The sequence below is a fragment of the Amborella trichopoda genome, chromosome 3, assembly GCF_054954075.1.
Source record: "Amborella trichopoda isolate Santa Cruz 75 chromosome 3, AtrichopodaSantaCruz75HAP2 v2.0, whole genome shotgun sequence".
Lineage (NCBI taxonomy): Eukaryota > Viridiplantae > Streptophyta > Magnoliopsida > Amborellales > Amborellaceae > Amborella > Amborella trichopoda.
The window spans coordinates 7438878-7461946 of NC_142338.1; the positions used below are offsets into that span (position 1 = coordinate 7438878).

Sequence of the window (23069 nt, forward strand, 5' to 3'; positions counted from 1 at the left end):
ATTGGCTATCCCACACGAGCTGGGCTTTGGATGTCTCACATGCATTGACGATTAGGGTACATGCACAGGATGATTGCTCCTCTATTTCATCAACAACTGGAAGGTTGTTGGATGTCCCACACACATCAACGGTAGCTAAATAACTGTTGGCTATCCAACACGAGCTCGGCTTACAAAAAGCTATCGAGCCGCATGTGCGCATCGGACACTTTGTGTGCTCTACACATGTACCATCTCTCTCACCTTGACTTGAGAGTATAAAGCATGAGAATGCCTAATATTAAATATTGCTGATATAACTTTATCCTTTTCAATGTAGGACTCAAACCCACAACTTTCTTTCTCTACAAAAACAGCTTAAGAAAAACCACAAAATCATATTATTGCTTTGAAATACACACAAGTATTTTTCAAACCAAAATACTAACAAGACTCACCTCAAAATTTGCCTTGGAGATGCAGTTTCAATGTCAAAAATCTTATAACGGGTTAAAAGTCTATTTCCCAAAAATAATAGAGATCAAGTAGATTTATAAACATATAAAAATCTTTAAAAAATAGGGTCTAGATAATATATAACAATATGCATTATTTTTAGGACTTTAAAGTTAAAACTCATTTGTTTTGCATATTTATACATCTAGAGGTCAAGATGATAGTCAGAAGGTTTTCCAACATTGAAACACTCTCTTCTATGGATTTTGAGGTGCACCTTACTTCGATGATGCAAGATTCACACCTTATATAAACTTTTCCTTTTTCAAAAGGGGTTGTTTGTGTGTATATATGTCAATAAGATGTACTATTTTTATGACTTAAATTTGTTTATTATTTATTTATATCTTTTTTTTCTCTCTTTTTATTTTTTATTTTTATATATCTATACATTTTGAGGTTGAGATTATCACTTGCATTGTTTCCCAATGTCAAAATAACATATTTTTTAATAAATCTTTTAGGATAAAGATTAGGATATGCATACAATAAGATCATTTACTTTTGGGTGTGGTTTCAAATAAGGTTGCAACCTTAAACAATATAGTTAAGGCCCACCTCCAAATTTTATCATGACATGTAATTTTGGTGTAAAAAATTCATAGGAATATTTTAAAATCTATTTTCATAGCTAATTATAAAATTTTAAACTCCAAAAATAGTTGAAATCAAGTTGATCTATAAACAAATGAAAAACTTGAAAATGAACGGTCTAGATAATGTGTTGCAAGATGCACTATTTATGGGACTAAAAATCTTTTTTTTTGTTCCATAATCATGCATCTCGATGTCGAGATGATCAATTATAGGGTATTTCAACATTAAAACAACATTTTCCAATGAATTTGTTAGGTGCATATTTAGTTCTACATTTTAGGGTTGCAACCTTGTATATGATGTTATTTCCTTTCCTTAGTATTAATAAAGGCAGTAATATTTGTCCGAAAAAAAGAAAAGTTGCAACCTCGTATAAATTGTTTCTTTTGGGAAAAAGTTTATATAGAGCCAAGGCTCTAAATAATCAAATTCGAGCCTATCTCAAAAATTTCACTAAAAGAGGTTGTTTTTATACCCAAATATCCTCAAATTAATCATCTCGACATCAAGATGCATAGACATGAGAAAAAAATGGATTTAAAGTTTTGAAAATAGTGTATTTTGCAACGCATTTTTAGACTTTCAATTTTCAAGATTTTCAAGTTTTCATAGATCTCTCGATCTACACTATTTTTTAAGCTTTAAAATTTATAAATAAATATAAAACTACACTTTAAGGGTATCAAAAAGATTTCTAATATTAAAATCATATTTTTTAACACTATTTGAAGGTAGGCTCTAATTTGATTATTTAGAGCCTAGACTCTATACAATCCCATCCTTTTTCCTTTACTTTTTATATGAAGTGGCGGTCTTTTCTGGTACTTACCCAAAACAAAAGGCAATCATTTATGGCCGTAAGATTTGAAGACAAAAGGCTGACAGTGTGCCATCGACTAGGTTTAATGTTAAAAAAAAATCTAGAGCTTTGTGACATATTCCAAAACATCTCATTTGACAAAACATCTCATTTGACATTTGACGGTTAACATTAATTGTCACCTCTAAAACAACTAATTTAACATTTGGCGGTTAAGATTAATTGTCACCTCTTAATCTCATAATATACGATCCCTACTAATTAATGTCGGGAAAGCTTTCTATGTTCTCATTACGATATAGAAGCTTTATTCTCTCCCTATCATCCAGCCGTCCATTTTTTATCAAGATAGCCACTCACCGTTTGATCTTAGATCCGACATCTGAAAGTATTATATTTTTAGTTTTTTTTAATACAAAGTTTTTGAATATGAAATTTGGTACGTGGCATCTTCTCATTAGAGCGCACCTACAAAAAAAATATTAACAATAGCTTTTTGATAAAAAATAATAACCAAAATACCCCTTGAAATATTCAAGGGGATTTTGGTTATTTTATTTTATTGAAAATATATATTTTTTATATATTTTTGTTATAGCAAGTTTAATAGAGAAATGGACGTCTAAAATTTGGTGTTAAAACAATTTATAGAAAAAATTTAAAAATAAAATAATATAGAGACGTGATATTGTGATTGGGGCAATCTTAGCCCTCTATTAAAAAATGGACAGTTGGAAAAGGGGGAGGATAAAACTTCTATATTGTAAAGGGAACGTAGAAAGCTTTTCATTAATGTCTCATTACAAAAAAAAATTTCAATAAAATAAAATGAACAAACTAGCCTAAAAGCTTTAGGGGTATTTTGGTTATTATATTTTGAGAAAATTACATAAAAATCTGTTATAATTTGTGTCATTACCGAAATACCAAATAGTTTACGTTATTACATGCACGTCTGTTTTTTTACCTTTCATAACGTAATATTTTAAAAAAGACCACTTTACTTTTTTTCGAATGTTGAACATCCGAATTGGTAGGATTTTTGAATGTTCATCATCCAAAAATAGGCCTAAAGCTAAACGTTAAATTTCTCATTTTCGAATGCTGAACATCCGAAATTAAAGAATTTTTGGATGTTCAACATCCGAAAATACTCCGATAGTTTAACATTAAGTATAATATTTTCAGATGTTGAACATCAAAAAATCTTTTAAATTCGGATATTCAATATCTGAAAATGTTATACTTAAAGTTAAACTATTAGGGTATTTTTGGACGTTGAACATCTGAAAATCCCTTAATTCCAGATGTTCAACATCCAAAAATAAAAATTTTAACATTTAACTTTCGGCCTATTTTAGAAATTTTGAACATCCGAAATAAAGTAAAGTGACAGTTTTAAAGAAATTGCGTTATAAAAAGTAAAAAACGGACATACATGTAATAATGGAAACTATTTGATATATCCATAATAATGTAAAATATAATAGATTTTTATTTAAGTTTCTCTTATATTTTATCAAAAATTTATTTGTAATATTTTTTATAAATGCACCACGATGAGAAAATGGCAAGTACCAAATTTCATATTCATATATAAAAAATTAAAAATAAAATACTTTAAGACATCATATCTAAGATCAAAATTACCAAATTTCATATTTATTCAATTTATATAAAAAAATTAAAAATAAAATATTTTAAGATGTCAGATCTAAGATCAAACGGTGATAGTTCTCTTGATCAAAATTTGACGGCTGGATGGCAGGGGAGGATAGAACCTTCCCTGAACGTGGAAGCGTACAAACCTTTCCCTGGACGTTTTTCCTTGAAAGGTTTCTAGTTGTATATGATGATGCACATGAGTTCTACAATTGATAGCACCTGATGATGCACATGAGTTCTACAATTGATAGCACCTCTGTAACCGTCAGATGCAAACCAGGGACGGTGAGGGGGCCACGTTCGTCCGCTCAAGTACCCTGGTTGGGGAAAGAGCCAAAAGAGTGGGTTTGGAAGATGTCCCATGCTTGAGAGAGAGAGAGGATGTCCTAGAGAGAGAGAGAGAGAGAGTCAGAAATATGGCATCTTTTGGATCAGTGAAAGCGGCGATATTTGAGAAAGAGGAGCGGAAGCAGTGAGTTGTTATTTGAAAATTTGAACTCATCAATTCGCATTTTATTTTTTAATTGATTATCGAAGTTTTCGTAGAAACTGAACTTAGTTTATAGGAATTAAATTACTTCTCGCGTGATTTATCTCTTACCATATTTGGGATTTGTAGGCAATATCAGAACCACATTCGAGGGCTCAATGCGTATGATCGACATAAGAAGTTTGTTGAAGATTATGGTACGATGATTTCCTCAATGATTTGATTGAAATCGGTATACTATCGCTATTCTTGTCAAATTTTTTTTTCTCTTTTCCTGCTACATTTAATCGATTTTGTTATGTAGTTACTGAAAATGAGAATTTTGTTGATTCAAACTGTTTTTTTAGAATATTTCAATTATTTGATCAGCCAGTTTTCTTGGGTGGTATAAACTGCGCTTTACTCCAATACTGAATTAAATAACTCTCATGTTATTAACTATTTATTTTTCTACATGTTGATTGTTCTGCGATAACTTTAAATGGACTGTTTCTGTATAATGGATTATGATTAGCGGAATTTTATTTTATTTTTTAGTTATTAATTTTACCATTTTTGAGGGGAGAAATAACAATGAAACCAGTTGTTCAACTAAATATGACTGTATGAAAATTCCTTCCCTATCCCTTGTTCATTCTCCGCTTTTACTATTTCTCTTGTAGCCCTTTAGTTTGTTTAAACTCTGTTAAAAATTATCAACTGCTAACACTATAATGTTGGTTTTTGGCTATAGTTCCTTTTAGTGTGGACCATTGCACCTCGTGTTATCTAATGCACGTATTGTTTCTGAAACGAATAAAAATTACTCATAGCAATGATCATATTCCTCTTAAATGTGCCCAATGGTTCAATCTCTCTCTCTCACACACACAAACCTTTAATTCCTAGAGCATTAGTTTCTAAACAAATTTATCTATGGAATTATATTAGGCCCAAAATTTTGCATATAAACTCTCTTGAACCCACCATGGCCGGTCCATAGAGACAACATATGTCCATAGAACGAGTGCAGCTAAGCCCAGGATGTTGCGATAGATGGGTGGCAAGACAAGAAATGACAGAATTCAAATTGAACACATCCAAAGGAACTTAGGGGTAGCTCCAATAAGCGATAACACGAGGGAAAGTAGACTTAGGTGGTTTGTCCATGTGTAGCGTTGACCAAGAACAACACTGGTTACGAGGGGTGATTTGGTTTTAGTGGAAGGCTCTAAAGGACAATGGGAAAGCCAAGAAGAATATGGATGGAAGTAGTGAGAAGAGATCTGATGACGTATGATTTGACTGAGGGTGTGGCCTTTGATAGAGCAGAATGGCGGAAAATGACTCGTGTAGCTGACCCCACATAGTTGGGATATGACTTGGATGATGATGACGATGTTAAAAATCTCTTGAACCTAGTGAACAATCTCCCCTCCCCCTCCCCCTTGCCCCCCCCCCAAAAGAAAAAAAAAGGAACTTAGAAAATTGATTTTTTAGGGTAGAAACAATGCGGGTAAACGTCGGCCATCAATTTTAGGTCTAAGCCTTTAAGAAATAAATCAAATTCACTTTTTTCTTTATAAATAGTATGATGATGATGATGAGAATATTTACATTAAGGAATGTGTATACGCACACACGTATGGATACACACACACACACTCATATATGCACATACACATACATACAACATAGAGTGATCTTTATAAATCTTGCACCATTATTATATGCATTATACACACACACACGTACACATCCATGCATAGAGTTAATCTTCATAAACCTTGCACCATTATATATTCACTACACATAGACACACACGTACATACATAGAGTTGGTGTTCATAAACCTTGCACCATTATATATGCATTATGCACACACACACATACATGATACATAAACATACAGAGCTAGTCTTCATAAACCTTGCACCATTATATATGCATTAGACAAATTATGAAAACATTGTATGAAGTTCGAGACTAGACATGGCAATTTTGAGTCATGACCGGTTCCAAGCTGGTGTTGTTGGTCTCAAGCTTAGAGAGAGGAGGAGGGTTGTGTTAGGTTGGCAGCCATTGTAAAACTTTTGCCACGTATCTCTTTCATTAATCTGAAGTCTGAACCTATGAGTAGAGACTAGAACCATACAATTGTTAGCTCACTAGCCATCGTAGGTCCTCCAACATTGCTGCTGACTCAAATGTGCACTGTTCCACATTAGCTCGGCTTGCTATTGGAAATAATGAAAAGGAACTTTTATTTTTTTGAGATAAATCATTGTTTAGCATTAAAAGGATGAAAAGGGACTTTTATTCCTTGGACATAAATGACAAAGGCCATCTTCTTTGTTTTCCATATTTCTGACTTGCTGACATTTGCACTTTTTGCTCTTGGAGAGGGATATTAAGGAAGTGGACAGATAGCAAGTTCTATATCTGTTGAACCCTAATATCCAATAGCCATAGAGGATGTTGAACAGTTCCCTCGCATAAGTAAGCGAAGGGGGCTACACATATCCTTAAATTCTGATATGTTGGGTTGATCAATGGCCACTGTCTAATTGAGGTTTAGCGTGATTGTTAATGATATTACTTGAGATTAGTTTTGATGTTATAGACAAGCAGCATTGCAGTCTTCTGTTTGTTCTTTTTTAGACGTTTCTATAAGTCAGCTCCACGCCTCCACCATGGTACACTACCAGGTGAATGGGGTAATTGAGAATGCTTGCCACTCTGATGTTTTTTTCCTTTGTTTTTGAGGGAATGGTTATCATTTTTATCAATGTAAAAAAGATGTTGAATGGTATCAATTATCAAACAAAGTCTAGTTAAAGGGTACAGTTTCTCAACGCTCTGAAAACTACAATTACAATGGCAATAGCCATGAAATGTCCATCAATCTAGAGGAAAGCCAGTGAACTCTTTATAACACTAACCATCTGTTTACTGTTTATTTTACTGTTTATTCTTCTTCCTTTGAACTTTATCTAGCCCCTGTACCCTTTAGTTCTGAAATGATATTTGGAGTTTCTAGAGAAGGCATGCATCCTGTTTGAGACAAAGAACGGTGACTCCCTTATTTGTATGCTGAAGTTATGGGAATTGTTGAAGATGAGGAAAATAACTTGCTTTAACCTTATTGTTTTATATTTTTCATTGGAATTGCATTCATGATTTCATATACAAATTTGCTTTGTGTTTGGATGTGCATGCTGATGCCATTACAAATTTTCCTTTTATCTGTAATTCCCAGCAATGGTTGTAGTTGCATGCAGATGAGCTTCCAGTTAGAGCATATTCATTAGTGATCTTATGTTGTAATATCTTATGTTGCAATGTGTTGTCGCCTTTTTCTATTCTTATTCACTGAGGTTCGAGGAAAAAAATTGTCTTACGCTTTCAGTATTTTTTGTTCAATGGGTGTCAAGAGTGAAAATTTTCCACTAGGTAGCTTTGTCTCTTTTATGCTTTATATAGCTTTATGTAGGTGCAGTTATTCATATACTTGTGTTCCTTTCCTGCACAGCACTGTACTATGGAAAGGGAAGGAGAGAGCAGCATGTATTGCCCCTTAAAACTGACCAAGATACACTTAGAGAGGGCTACAGGTTTGGCTGTCATCCATATTTTATATTTTTTAATCTTCCTGTATTTCCAGATTACAAATATGAGTGCATTTCTTATCATCTAGAATGTATTTGTCAGATGCACTTTTTGTTTCTAGCAAATTATTTTATGTTGTTGAAGTATCCTGTCACCTGAGTTTATTCTTGCGAGATTGTGATAGTTGGAGAGCCTGCTGAATAGTAGACTTCATTCATCGGGAAAACTACGAAACGTATCATAATTAAGTGTCTAATAATGTGTTTGCCTTACGTAATGTACAGAATGTAATTTATGTTATCAATTTAACTGCCTGTTGGCACGATTTCAATAATTTTACAGACTAAGATTGCTTCAGATTGGCGGCTGTACCCATGTTGGATACTTCAAAAATATATGTAAAATCACAAGAAATTAATGGTGAAACTCTGTGTATAGTCATAAATGTGCCTCATAACTTGCAGCAAAACAAAACAGTACGATGATTTTCTATGTTTTGTCTTTCATGACATCCCTGGATCAAATTTGTGCATTTATAAATTCGGGAAAGCATCTCAAAACATGTCATAATGTCACTTGTGCTGTTTAGCTTTCCTCTTTTTGACATTGTGCCTCATGCTGTAGTCATGATAAATGATTCTTGTTGGTTGATGATGGTAGAACTTTTTTGGATTTCAACGTCTCAAGTTCCATTCTTCTGTAACCTTGTCAAAAAGAAAAAAATTCATCTAGATGAAATATGTTTGGAAATATCTTTTTTGACTTCTATTGAAATTCTGTTTGGTTTTTAGCATGGCTTTGACCATAGCAAATTTGCTATTTGAATGATATCCCTGAAAGGTTTATCCGTTCTGAAGAAGATGATACTAATCCATCTTGGGAGCAGAGGCTAGCAAAGCGCTATTATGACAAGCTCTTTAAAGAGTATCCTTGACATGGTTACAGTTTTCACATGAAATTCATTTACAATTGTGGGATGCATATCCAGGTTCCTCCTGAAATCAAAATTTTATTTGTGGATAATGGTCTAACTATATGAGCCTATTTAATAGCCGTTCTTTTTTGTTTCTGTGATTCTTTTAGAGCTAATTATCGAATAAAAAAGTATTGTCCTTAGAAAGACATATATAATGTAACATTGCTGCAATTCTGGTTACTTGTTCTTCTTCTTCGGCTTTTACAATGTGTTCTTTCTATCTTTGCTCGTTGTCCATGGTGTTGCATATATACATGTTTTGAAGTTTGAGCCAGTGATTCAAAAAATGCTCATCCGGATTGGCATTGGTGAAGAATTGATGGGGACCAACCCTGTTCCTAGCGGGAACCAGGAATTGGTCCGAATTTTGACCGACTCGCCCAATTCCATTAGAGAACCAGGCTAGTTTGTTAGAGAATGGGGTGAGTCTGTTAGAGAACCGGCCAATCCAGATCGGACGAATCGTGCTATTTATTATTATTTTTTCTTTTCATATTAAAAGTATAATTTAAATTTTTTTAGGACCAATGTTCACATCTGAGAATTGGTCCTATCCAGCCTAGATCAGTAATCCGGATCGATCTAGCAGATTATTGATGAGTTTTAAAACACTGGTTTGAACATATGTGTCTATTATATGTTATTTAAGATAACATACAAGAGCTGGCGCTCCGCCAGCTTAGTGTGGGAACTATCAACATAAATGATGCTTGTTCTTAGAATTGAGCAGCTCTGCTGGTGGCTTTTCTAAACTTTAGAATTTTGCATCGATTATGTTTTTAGCTCACGTGCTACTGTGAGTGACATGATTGACTCAACAGTAATAGTGCTTAAGCTGGGTAAGAAATGAAGGGCTATGGTCGAGGGTTTGGAAACCTCAACTTTATGTTTCTGCAACTTTGGAACAGAGTCTGGTACTCCATGGGTTGTAAGTGATGCCTTGCAGTCTACTTTTTTAATGCATGAGAGCTATATTATTTCTCTTTGAGAAAGATGCATTGTGATTAATTTCGACAGCAACCAACTAGTAGTTTATTGCATGACCTTAACTTGGTGAAGATACTGCATCGCTGACATGTCACAATACAAGAAAGGCAAGGTATGTGTGATATTGCCTTGTCTTGCAGTCTGTCCCTGTTGCTTATATGTGATATTGCCTTAGCATTCTTTTATGGGTGTGGTTTCCATAAGGTTGCAGCCTTAAACAATCCAATTAAGGTGCACCTTCAAATTTGATCATAACATATAATTTTGATGTAAAATATTCTTAGGATTATCTCAAAATCTATTTTCATATCTATTTATAAAATTTTAAACTCCAAAAATGGTTAAAATCAAGTAGATTTATAAACATATGAAAAGTTTTGAAAATGGATGGTCTAGATAATGTGTTGTAAGAGGCACTATTTGTGGGACTCAAAATCCTTTTCTCTTTCATAATCATACATCTCGATGACGAGATGCTCAATTAGAGGGTTTTTCAACATTAAAACAACCTTTTCCGATGGATTTTTGAGGTGCATCCATAGTTCTACATTTAAAGTTGGCAACCTTATATAAACTTTTCCTTCTTTTATTAGACCATGCACTTTTCTTCTTGTTATTTTATTTACAGATATTATAATACCTTCTCTAACTGGACTTAAGAATGATACTTGCATGACAAGGCACTAACTTGTAAGCACATTTCTGGGCAATTTTCTTTGCTAAATGAATGAGCTAAGTATGCTGTTACATCATATGGGTTAGAGAATGGTCTTTCTGCTCTCTTAGTTTGGCACAAAAAGAAAACAGAACAACGACATGTGTTCTGAATTCCTGCTTTCCTCATTTGCAGATATTTTCTTCTTCTCTTGATGTTTAATATGCACCATATTTAAAGAAGTATGCACCATATTCAATTCAGATGAGGTTTTCCAAAAATTTACTCCAAGTGTGTGAATTTGTTTGGACAGATCGGTCTTAGGTGGAGGACTGAAAAGGAAGTCATATCTGGCAAAGGTGATCAGAGAAAAGTGATGTCTTCCCTTTAGCCAATTATGTAGTGATATATGTTTTGGCTAGATATTTCTGTAGTTTTATTTGGTAAACAGTTAATTCTATAATTTGGTTGGTGCTTGTCTCTTTTTCCTTCTGTATTCTCATTGAAATATCCATCAATTGAAGGTTTCTCAGGGCGTATGTCATGATTTGTCTTTTTTTTTTCTCCCCCCTTTGTCGTTTTGAGGGAATACTTGACCGTATTAATTGAAGTATGCTAAGTAAATAACAAGAAATGGCTGCCCACAAGTCGGAACTCTATACAAAAGAGGGTTCCTGTGCACCCAACAAAATAGTAGTGAACTTCTATCAAAAATGCCCATAGAGGACCCTGTACAAGAATAATATACAGTTGAACTACTATAAAAAAAAGCCCATCGGGGCTCCTGCCTACGAGGTTGATCATATGGGGTTGGTCATGAGCGGATGAAGACAGGATGGACAGTAGTTTGTTTTAAGTGTGTATACCTGGGATGGGTAGGAGCAAAGTAGAAGAATAAGAATTAGGATAATAAGAGCAACCGGGGAAAAGGGATGGACGAGGGGGGGAGGCTAGAAGAGAGGAGAGGAGAGGGCAAGAAGATAGGGATGCAGTCTCACTGAGATAGACATTTCAAAGTTATACTTTTTGAAGAAGCTACTCCTTTGTGTTTTGCTGCCTCTCCCAATGCTACGTCGATGCTACAGATGATTGGTTGACTATGTTACAAAAGTCTCTGAAATGGCTACCCAAAGGACCTCTACACAAAAAGTATGACGCCTAAATGATAGGAGTAAAGACGGAGAGGGGGAGAAGACACTGAATAAGGAGTGTGGAGAAAGAGAAAAAGAAGAGATAAAAAGTGAAGAAAAATATGGTTAGAGAAAGAGTAGGAGAAAGAGTGAAAAGAAAATTAGAGTTAGAGAAAGAGTGAAAAGAGGAAGAGAAAGAGTGAAAGTAAATTAGAGTAAGAGAAAGAGTGAGAAGAAAAATAGATAAGGATGTATAAAACTCCAGACGGCCTATGTTAAAAAACATCCTCTGGGGGTGTTTAAGAGAGTTGCAATGTTGGTGACAGAGTGAGTGTTGAGTGAACTGCATAAGTGATGCTAAAGAGGGTAGAAGCCCTTCGCTTTAGGCTCGTACCTGCTATGACTACTTCTACCCCAAGACAGTAGGCGTGGATAGTTGCCTACCCTGCCCTACACACACACTAATTACCCCTTTTCACCGTTAGCCTTCCTCTTTATTAGTTTTTTTTTTCCTTTTTTTTTTTAGTTATATGCACGCACACACACGCATGCACATATGCGCCCTCGCATGCATGCAAGCACACATTATGTGGATGTCATTTCTATAAGGTCTGGACCTTATGAAAAGAGTGAAGCCTCACCTCAAAACCTTGTCTTTAAAACATTTCGTGCATGGGAAACCCTAGGATGGCTCTAAAATCTATTTCCATACACACACACATATTGTGTGGATGTGCTTTCTATAGGGCATAGAGCTTATGAAAAAAAGTAAAGCCTCACCTCAAAACCTTGTCTTTAAAACATTTCGGGCATGTGAAACCCTATGTTGGCTCTAAAATCTATTTTCATCATCGATAATAAAATTTGTAGCTCAAAAATGGTGTAAATCTTGTGGATCCTTGAACACTTGAAATTGGGCAGTCTAGATAATGTGTTATAATATACACTTTTTAAGGGCATGAAATCCTTATTTTTATTTTTCACATCTATAATGGTGAAGGTTGAGATGATTGATTTGAAGGTTTTCTGACATCGGAACTGCAAATTTCGTTGAGATTTGAGTTGCAACTTTACTTTTTTGTTCATAAGGTCCCCTTATAACGTTTTTCTCTTTTTCTTTTTCTCTTTGCTCTTCTTCTCTTTCTTTCTTTTTTTCCCGTTTTTCTTCCTTTTCTTTTTTCTCCTTTCTTTTTACTTTTTTTTTAATTATATATTTCCCCCTCCCTTTTTTTTCCTAGTTATTTTACCTTCCAAATAATGAATTTCTGTAGGCCTCCTGTAAATGCATGTGCTCTATAACCTTTGAATGAGTGCCCCAACAAGGGAACAGTAATAGGAGGTTTTCAAGGTGAGTTGGTAAGAGTTGAGGTAGTAGATTAGTTTAGAGGATAGAGACACGAACTAAGGTCTGAGAGGAGTATTGTTGCTTGGTGTTAGATCCAAATAAGAATGTGAAATTTGGCAGCACCTAAAGGAAACTTGTGGAGGTGGGGCACTTATATGTGCTTGGTCGTAAAGATGTGGAGTAAGAGAACCGGAGATGTGCTTGATGATAGAGATTTGGTGTATGGGAACAAGGGAGGATAGATATATGAGGAAGCAGGGGCCAGGGACTAATGAAAAAAAAAAAAATAGCGAATAGAAAAGGTGAAAGTTGGGCCTGAGAGAAATGCAGGATTGGAGAAGAGAGGGCTTGGGTTTTTTGCCAAGGAGTGGGTAGGTTTAGATGTCTTACCTGCTAGTTTGATGTGTTGGCTGCACTGATTGCCCCTAGCTTTGCTAAAGAGTCCGCACCCTGGTTAGCACTTCTATGGGAAGGCCACCCTGAGATCTCTGCACAAAGAGTGAAAGTTATAAAAAATCTGATGGAGACACCAAGGGCTCTCAACCTTGTGTGATGCCTATGGGATGAAACTACTGTTCTAAATTCGGAGGACACCCTTCGAAGCCCTTCCAGAATGCCTATAGATTCTGCAGTGGTGGAGAGATACCTATATGTTTGGAAAAAGACAGGAAGACCCCCTATACTTGCGGGCAAGGGTTTCCCAGGAAGTATCCATCGGTATTTAACTTTAGGGTTCCTTCAATGGGAGGGGACTAGGAAGGAGTTATGGTACGTGACCACTGATTGAGTGTGAGGAGATCCTGCCAGCTGTTGATAAGGGAAGTTGTGAGCCTGTTGGCCTTGGCCCAGAAAACGGTGTGGTCCGAAATGGCTCTGAGGTTGGAGCTACAGACTTGGAGAGTCCTCTTGTTGTGCTCTTTTCGAATAGACCGTAGTGTGGCCGCCGTCGAAGTCCCCCAAAGGAAGAGTCCGGTTTTCGGGAAGAGGGGAGATTGGAAGGCCTGGTAGAGTTGTGTAACCGATTGGGGAGCTATCCAAACTCTTGGAGCACGTTGGATCAACACCAGGAGGTAGTTCTGCATGGGATAAATAGGCAGAAGTTTTCTTCCTCCCGAGAGCACATAACACAACTATTTGCTAGATAAAACCCTCTGCATTATATGCTGTCGTATGCAGATATTTGATCTCCATTGTTGTTTTAGAATGTTAATTTCACACATTGTAATTTGATATGCAAAATTGAAAGATATCATCTACCTAATATCATCCAGTTAATGCATTGTTAAGTCTAAGATATGCTGATGAATATAGTTTTATAACAAGATTTGTTGTTTTTCCATTTACAATTTATCCTTCTCTGAAGATGGTGAAGGTCCTAATTGTTGTCTTGTTCTTTGTGCATGATGCTGTAAAAAGCCTTATGCATTAAAAAGCCTTATGCATGGAATATGTCTTACATCCTGAACCTGATGTTATCAGCAGTCACTCCTAAAGAGTCATTTATGCAGGAAAACTAATTTTTTTTCTTTTTTTGAAAGGAAAAGATAGTTTTTGATGCACTGTTAAGTCTAAGATATGCTGATGGATATAGTTTTATAACAAGATTTATTGTTTTTCCATTGACAATTTATCCTTCTCTGAAGATGGTGAAGGTCCTAATTGTTGTCTTGTTCTTTGTGCATGATATGCTGTAAAAAGCCTTATGCATGGAATATATCTTACATCCTGAACCTGATGTTATCAGCAGTCACTCCTAAAAAGCATTTATCCAGGAAAACTAATGTCTTTTCTTTTTTTAAAAGGAAAATACAGTTTTTGATCCACTCTTATAAGAATTAAAACTCCACTGATGCTTTGCCTTTTGTTCTGCAGGTCAGTTCATATGTGGTAATAGAAAATGCGACGAGAAAGAGGGTCTCTCAAGTTATGAGGCATGTATTATTCTGAATTTGTGTGCTACCTTTTGTGATGCAAGTATAATGAATTGGTGGGATCATTGCTCAAGTAACAAGGTTATTTGGAACATGTTGTTAAAAAAATCAAGAGGAATAAGTTATGTTGCTCAAAATGCAAATAAATTCAACTTAGTATGCAATCTTTTTTTTATAAAAGTGCAACATAGCCTTGGTGTTGGTGCTGGATGATACAGATCGCTGTAATTTCTTCCTTAATAGTGACTTACTATTATCCTCTTGGCCTAGTGTTTAATGCACCTGGTCTACAACAGTTTGTCCTTGGGTTTCAATGCCAGCAGACACTAAAAAGCAGAGCTTTATATTCAGATGATTGATTGTTAAATGATCATTTTAACTGAAAGGAAGTGATTTCAATAGCCTCATCTTCGTGAATGTCAGGATATTGGTTTTAGCTATTTTAAGCTAGATTTGGACAATTGAAACCACTTGTTGGTACTCCAAACATCTAACAATTCGTTGACATTAGTCCAAAAGCCCTTTCGTCCAAGGCCCTAGATTTTCCTGCTATCTGCAGTCCCCATGATCACTAGTACAAAGTCTTTAAGTCTCTTAAGGCCATTGGTTCAATCGTATCAACCGGAAGGCACTCAATGTTGCAACCTTGCAGTTGAGGGTTTGAACCCTCCCAGCTGATCTACAAGGAAGGAGTAGCACGGTCCATTCTAGTGACTTTGCTCTCTCTACTTGAAACCTTGTATCAGACCTATATATAAAAACTGCATTGCAAATTATGTTTTCAGGTTTTCGGTTGGGCATGGACTCTAGATCAGCCACCCCAACTGTAATATTATTGTTACTATGTCAAAGATTGTCTCTCTATTATTGATGAATAGTTAAATCTTCAGTAGAGCCCAGTGTTTTAAAAAACGGATCGGTGCCCCGGATTGGGCACCCCAAAAACCCATCCGGATCGGTGAATCGGCGATCCGAATCAGGAATCGGCCGAATCGGTCCCATTAAACCCTAAAAAAAATCCAAAAAAATTATTAAAATTCATTATAAATAATTTTTTTTAGGAATCCAATAAAAAATATGTGTATTACATTATTAACTTTCATTTTTTTATCAATTTGCGAATATTGAGATGGTTTTCCTTGTATGAACTTATGTTAACCATTAAATTTACATCACATAAAAAAAAAAAAAAATTATCATGGATAAAGTATATAATCATTCATAGACTACAATAAAGAATGGATTAAATCGATGAAAAAATGGCCACTAAAATCTTGAATTGGCAGAAAACCCTAATCCGCCAAAAAAAAACCCAAATTATTACAACCTAACTAACTATAATCCAAAATTATTACAATCTAATTGACTACAATATTATATACTGAAATTGAAATTGTTTGTTTATATTTTATAATTATTTTATTATATAAATAATAACAAATTCCAAATATCTTATAATATCATCTAATTTAAAGTGTATTATTGACAACTGTAAGAAAAATAGTGCATTACATGATTTATAATGTAAATAAATTAATAATAAAATAAAATATTTGGTTATCAATATAGAAATTTTTAGAATGCATACCAATTTTCAAAATAACACTCTCATTTTCAAAAATTTAATTTTTTAGATTTCTAGAATAAATTTATTGGAAGAGATTGTTAGTAGAGACAGAGAGAGATTTCAAATGGTCCCATTGTATGAACCCTATTTTAAAATTAATATTCCTAAATTTATATTAAAGATTACCATGTTATAAAAATAAAAATTATAATTAGATCAGTTATTCCTAGGTTGTATTAAAAATACTTGTCTTATTAAGAAATACCTTTTATTTTTTGACAAGAAATACTTGTTGTATTACCTTTTATTTATTTTTTTGACAAAAAAAAAAAAAAAGATGTTGTATTTCCTTTTTTTGTGCTTGTCATATTGCTTTTTATTTTTTTACAAGAAAATAAGAAAATGATGCTGCCAAAGTACCTTTTATTTTTTATACCTTTTATTTTATATTTTTGTCAAGAAATACTTGTTTTATTACTTTTTTTTTTTGCAAGAAAAAAAAGATGTTGTATTACCTTTTTTAAGTAAAACGTATTTTTTCTTTGATCATCTTGACATTAAGATGCATGGACATAAGAAAAAAAATAGATTTCAAGTTTTGAAAATAGTGTATTTTGTAACGCATTTTTGGACCATCAATTTTCAAGATTTTCAAGTTTTCTTAGATCTCTCAATCAACACTATTTTGGAAGCTTTAAACTTTATAAATAAAGATGAAAATATATTCTAAGACTATCAAAAAGATTGCCAGCATTGAAACCACATTTCTTGATGCTATTTGAAGGCAAGCTCTAATTTGATTGTTTAGAGCTTAGGCTCTATACAAATCACACCCTTATTTTTTTTATGATATTACAATAATTTTTTTTGAAGACAAAAAACTGCACCCTTATTTTTTTGATGATATTACTTTTTTCGTTTTTTTTTTTTAATACAATAACTTTTTTTGAAGGCAAAAGTTTTTTTTTTTTTTTAATACAATAATTTTTTTTGAAGGCAAAAGTAAAAATGCAATATAGCGTCCCCAGGGTTCGACCTTGGGACGTCCGAAGAAGAACCACAAATGCTAACCACGGCAACCTATTGTAGGTTGTTTAATATTTATATTGAATAACGTTTCAACATTATATCACTCGGCTCAAATCCCACATCAAAGAATTAGAGAAACTTTCAACGCTATAAATACCTCTTTAAATGCCCTTATTGCAAATGTGATGAAGAAGAGGTGCGGAAGTCCACTTGCAGTCCATAATTTTAAGCTAAATTACCAAAACATCCTCAATGACTCGCCAACCCCGTGACGTCATTGTCCACTAGGAATCGCTGTTTATGATGTCATACTGTTCAAAATCGGCGATTCTCATTTAGAACCGGGCGATTCCCAGTATTACACAAGAATCGACACGGGGTGACCGATTCCCGTGTCGACTCGGGCAAGTCCGTTGCGACTCGTCGATTTTTGAAACACTGGTGGAGCCAAATATTTTACTGCATAACATAATAAAAAGATTTAATCATCTGTTGTGTTGAACTCAAGCACGTTTACAATTTTTAGAATAATTTTGTACTGATATATTTTCATAGTTGAAGTATTGTATTTTCGGAAGATATTTTTTCTTTGCTTGATATTTACTATTTTTTTTCCTTTTCCTTTTCTTCGTGTCATTTATTGTCCCCCTTGGGGATCCCTTTTGTTCCATTTTTTGTGTAAATACAGCAGAAGTTTATGGACTGTGTAAACTAAAGCTCCACTTATATAATGTGCTATGTGAAGGCCATCCTGTAATGTGCTATGTGAAGGAGATCCTGTCTTGAATTATATTTTGTTGCTTGAATCGACACTTCAGAATATGTAAATCGTGGCATCTTCTAGGGTCTCAGTTCAGAGAACAATTAAAGTTTGAAGTGTATATAATCCCTTAGTATTGGACAATAAGAATCCTGTTGTGACTTAAATTTTTATTGGATTGGTGTAAGTTTTGGTATCTTTGTTGCTGAGGGTTTCATGTCAGCAAATGATTGTTATAGTCTGCTATTATTCTCATTGCAGGTCAATTTCTCTTACGTGGAAGCTGGAGAAAACAAGCAAGCACTTGTAAAACTTGTAGCTTGTGAGAGGTAGGAAGTGAGCTTTTCACTTAAATATCATATCACGAGTGTTATGCAATCAATACATAACATATTAGTTTTTACTTTTTGTTTCTTTTGTTTCTTTCTATTCTCCAAGCCTTTTCTTTACATCTTATATGTTTCATAGTCAACTAAAAGTTTACTTTGGATTTCTGTACCATGTGTGCATGGTGCATACTTTTGGTGTCCTTTGTCCAGATTATTGCTGAAATTTGTGTTTGTAAACAATTGACTTTTCCTTGAGGTTTTTACTAATTTTTTTGGTGAAATGCTAATATTGCCATAAACAACTTTGATCTGGTGTATAATAAAATCCCATGGATTTTGGAAACTTGAAATGAATAAGAAGCCTTTTGATTCAAATATTCAATAGCCGTGACTTGAAGATTAATTGCTAATTCCCTTGCTTTTAGCATATAATACTTGTCAGTTGGTAATATTTTGTTAGAAAGGAAGATGCCCTCGAGGGAGTAATATTACTCTAAAGACCTAGAGGGGGGCTCTTAGCTTGGGGAAATAAGTTGGTGCAGGATGTGGATGTGCATATGCATTGAATAAAAAGTTGGTGGACAATGCGTTGTTGTTGTTGTCTATTTTTTTTTTTGGTTTTTATTTTCATGCATGAAAATATGTAAGAAGGCTCGATGAATATGTTATTGCATTAGAAGTGCTCTGCTCAAGGTTTTATCCTTAATGTGAAAAAGGACACCTGATGGGATCTGATCTCAAAAATCCCATCAAGGGGAGAAGCTTCTGGATTCTTCTTCCCCATTGTTATTAATGAAAATGTCCAACATGCCTAGGTCGACAAAAATGGGCAGACAAAAAGGTTGTAAAATATTTTTTTCCTTTTCTTTAAACAAAGAAAAAGTTTAAACAATTAAGAGGGTGATTATGCAACATTGAGGTTATGCCCATCATGCCTGCCAAAAAGAACAAGAAGTAAGTTTAAGGAGAGTGCATAAAATATATTGTGCCTTAGCCTGTATATGGATGGGAAGAATACAAATGGCAGAAATATAAGGCAAACAACTTTCCTGTGAATTATGAAACACTAAAAAAAGCAAAGAAAACGCGCAACTGCTAGAGACACCTACTGAATCAATGGATGTTCTACTTGATGGGACTGAAGCGAAAATACTCCCTTACGTGGTGACATGATTGACGTATTTGATGTCAACCATCATTGTAGCTGATGCAGGTACTGGGTTGTTGGGGATTTGGGATGTCAACACCTTGAAAAATAGAATTGAGCAACACACATAAGCATATGCAGACAAACTCCTATACATGTGTACACAAATGGATGTATGGCCGAGGGAGTATGATGCGATCAATTGCTTATATTGTTGATTTGACGAGTTTTAATCGTAATGCTGGGAGGGGGAGCACCAGGGACTCATGTGGGTGTATGTATAGCCAATGGAGTATGACGCAGTCAATTGCTTATATTGTTGATTTGACGAGTTTTAGTCGTAATGCTAGTTAACATCTACATAGGCAGGGTTTGTGCTAATTCTCATCTACATAGGCAGTTTTTCTGCTAGCTCTTTATGTGGAGGTCAATAACTAAGTTTTCTTCATCTTGCGTTTCATATTTTTACGCACTTTTTAATCTATTTTTATCCTCATTTCTGACAATTTCTCTGGTGCTAGTTGTTCTTTTGTCGTTCTACTCTCTTTGGTTTCCTCAAGCAACTTGACATGACTCCTATTCTGTTATTGATAATGATATTTACTTGCCAATGAGGAAAATTTTTCTTGTGTGACATTTTTGACTAATGTGTGATCAGCTCAAAGTTTAAGTGTCTTTTTAGCGTACAAACTGAAATCTCTGATTTCTCAATTTGCCTGATATTTTTAGTGTGTGAACTTGATCTTTTCATACTCATCAGAAAAAGGAACTGTGAAGAATAATGAAATATGATGCCTCATTTCATAGTTTTATACGATGTTAATTCCTTGAGGATTGTCTCTCCTGTCAATGAGATGTATTCAGTTACAAAAATGTACTGGGATTACTCATGTGGAACATTATGGATGAATAATCTAGTCATTAGAAGAAATTGAATTACATTTAGGGTACTTGACAATTCATGACAAGCTATACATTGTTCTATTGCATTTTCCTTAAATGGTGGTTGTAGCAGAAACTATTCTTTTCCCATCTTCCCAGATGGGAAAATCAGTTGGAGAAAAATATCATACTGTTCACTAATGCTTTGATTCTGCAGGTGTGCAGAGAAGTTGATGTATAAAAAGTGGAAAGAAAAGGAAAAACAATCAGAAAAGAGAGAGAAGGAAAACCGCAAGAGGAGGAGGTATTGATAAAATTATTGTCTTTCATCTGGGTCCAAAAGTTTATTATCTTTTAGTTGTTTTTGAAGAACTTTTTATTTTCTTCTTCTTTTAGGGAAGAAGAAAACAGTGATAGCGAACGTGATCAAAGCAGTGGGAAAACTAAAAAAGGTATGGCTTCAGCCTTTGTATTAATCCATTGAAAGTGATGTCTGTCCATTTGTTTTCTTCTAACATTTCATAGTTGTCAATAGCCAATGTGAAATGCGTGTGTGCCAGCCTATGTGCATGTGGAGGGGAGAGAGAGAGAGAGAGAGAGAGAGAGAGAGAGCTTATTCTTGCATTGACCTACCCAAAGCTGCTGAACTTGGGGCAGTTTCAACTAACAATGTGTGTGGGTATGTGTGTATGGGACAGAGAGAGAGAGAGAGAGAGAGAGTTTCATATTCTTGACCTACTCAAAGCTGCTGAACTTGGGGCAGTTTTAACTAACAATCACCCCCTTCACGCTTGTACCACTCACCAATCGGTACCTTTATGTCTTCTTTCACCATTAAAGCTTGCCATTAAGGAATTTTTAGGGCTGGCAATGGGCTAGGCGGCCCAGCCCAGTTGGCCCTGCCCTTTAGGCCTGGTCCACAAACTGTGGCCGAGGGCCAGGCTAGGGATAGTGCCGGCCCGGCTTTCCTTGCTTTTTCTTTTATTTTTTTCTTCATTTGTTTTTGCCCTGTCTCGACCCTAACAAGGGCAGGGCCTAGGCCTGGACTAGCCCTATGGGGACCAGGGCCAGGCCAGGGGCAAGGCTGGCCTCACCCAGGCCCGGCCTCTTGCCACTCGAGGAATTATACGAGGATTTTGAAGAAAATGCGGTCCTTTGTGTAGCTATGAGCAGTACAACTGAAGATAGCATACTTTATGTTGCCCTTGCAGGACAAAAGGCTACAACTTCAAGAGATCGTAAAATTGATAGTGATGAAGATAATTTTGATGAGTTTTTTGAAGGTATGTTTCCATGAATTGGATAATTAAAGGAGACATTCTTAACGGATGCAGGATACGTAAAGTTCTTTAGAGCATATGCAGAATAGTGAATTCAGGTCATCCTTTAGTATGGATGTAATATATAATCACATGATTAAACTGGCCTGACTCTTGGATGGTGGGATAAGTGAAGCCTGGGATGAGATCTTTCTTGAGCTATATTGAATGAAAAAATGTGACCTTTTTTGCTCCCAAAAATTCAAGCCCACTTTTTGTAGAATCTGTATAACTTCACCTAGGAAAAAGTTTATATATAAGGTTGCAAGTTGCAACCTTAAAATGTACAATTAACATACACATAAAAAATCCATTATAAAAGATTGATTTGATGTTGGAAAACCCTCTAATTGATCATCTCAACATTGAGATGTATGAATATAAAAAGAAAAAAAAGATTTTTAATCCTAAAATAGTGCATCTTGCAACATATTTAGACTGTCCATTTTCAAGATTTTCAATTGTTTATAGATCTACTTGATTTGAACCATTTTTGGAGTTTAAGACTTTATAATTAGAGACGAAAATGGATAGGAAAATTGTTTCATGCCGGCTGGACCGCATTAGTACAATATGTTGTCCAGAGGTATAAAGCATCCATCTTAAAGATGAATGCAAATAGGTGGTCCATCTAAAAACAAGGGTAACTAATGGTCCAAATGTTTTCTTAATGTAATTATTATTTATAGTTTTTTTTTTTTTCATATTCATGATCTCCATGTTAAAGATTATATATTCTTTAAACATTGGGACCAAATTATGTTTAAAAAATATATTTATTGTCAAGCCCACATTTCTACAATATGCGGGCTGGCTGCATAGAAACCGTGTCCAATGGATTATCAAGCCATCCTAAGAATTTTTTACAACAAAATTATATTTATTTTTAAAATTTAGAAGTACGTCTTAATATAATTGTTTAAGGTTGCGACCTTATACAAACCACACCCCTTCTCCAATTCAATGCCAACTATGGCTTTTTTTGAATCATTGTACGCCCTGTGAGTGTTTCTTTCTTGCATCTTGCTCTGGACGAGTAGAAGATATGGTTTGAAGGAACCAGGAGAGTTGTAACAGTTGTTGGGAAATTTATCAAAATACACCTTAAAGAAGAATTATCGAATATTTTTATTTAATTTAGCAAAGCACACCCAACTTAAACAACTATTCAACATTTTATCCTTTTCAACTTTCCAACTCAAGATCATGTTCTTATGATGGGATTTGTGAAATTAAATAAAAATAGGGTGCGGTTTGTATAAAAATGAGGTTCTAAACAATCAGCACCTTCAAATACTGTCGAGAAATGTGGTTTCAATATTGAAAATCTTTGTGATGGGCTTAAAATATATTTCCT

The 23069-nt window shown here is 34.7% G+C and overlaps 1 protein-coding gene across 1 annotated transcript; it reads left to right on the plus strand.

Moving 5' to 3' along the window:
- The first annotated feature begins 3920 nt into the window (after nucleotides 1-3920).
- On the plus strand, nucleotides 3921-21913 carry LOC18428959 (folate-sensitive fragile site protein). Its single transcript, XM_088863181.1, has 11 exons — nucleotides 3921-4049; nucleotides 4197-4264; nucleotides 7579-7660; nucleotides 8496-8579; nucleotides 9691-9730; nucleotides 10587-10632; nucleotides 14621-14679; nucleotides 18297-18364; nucleotides 20611-20697; nucleotides 20790-20845; nucleotides 21605-21913. The coding sequence occupies exons 1-11, from the start codon at nucleotides 3994-3996 to the stop codon at nucleotides 21688-21690; spliced, it is 732 nt and encodes a 243-aa protein (XP_088719307.1). The 5' UTR covers nucleotides 3921-3993; the 3' UTR covers nucleotides 21691-21913.
- Nucleotides 21914-23069: the final 1156 nt, after the last annotated feature.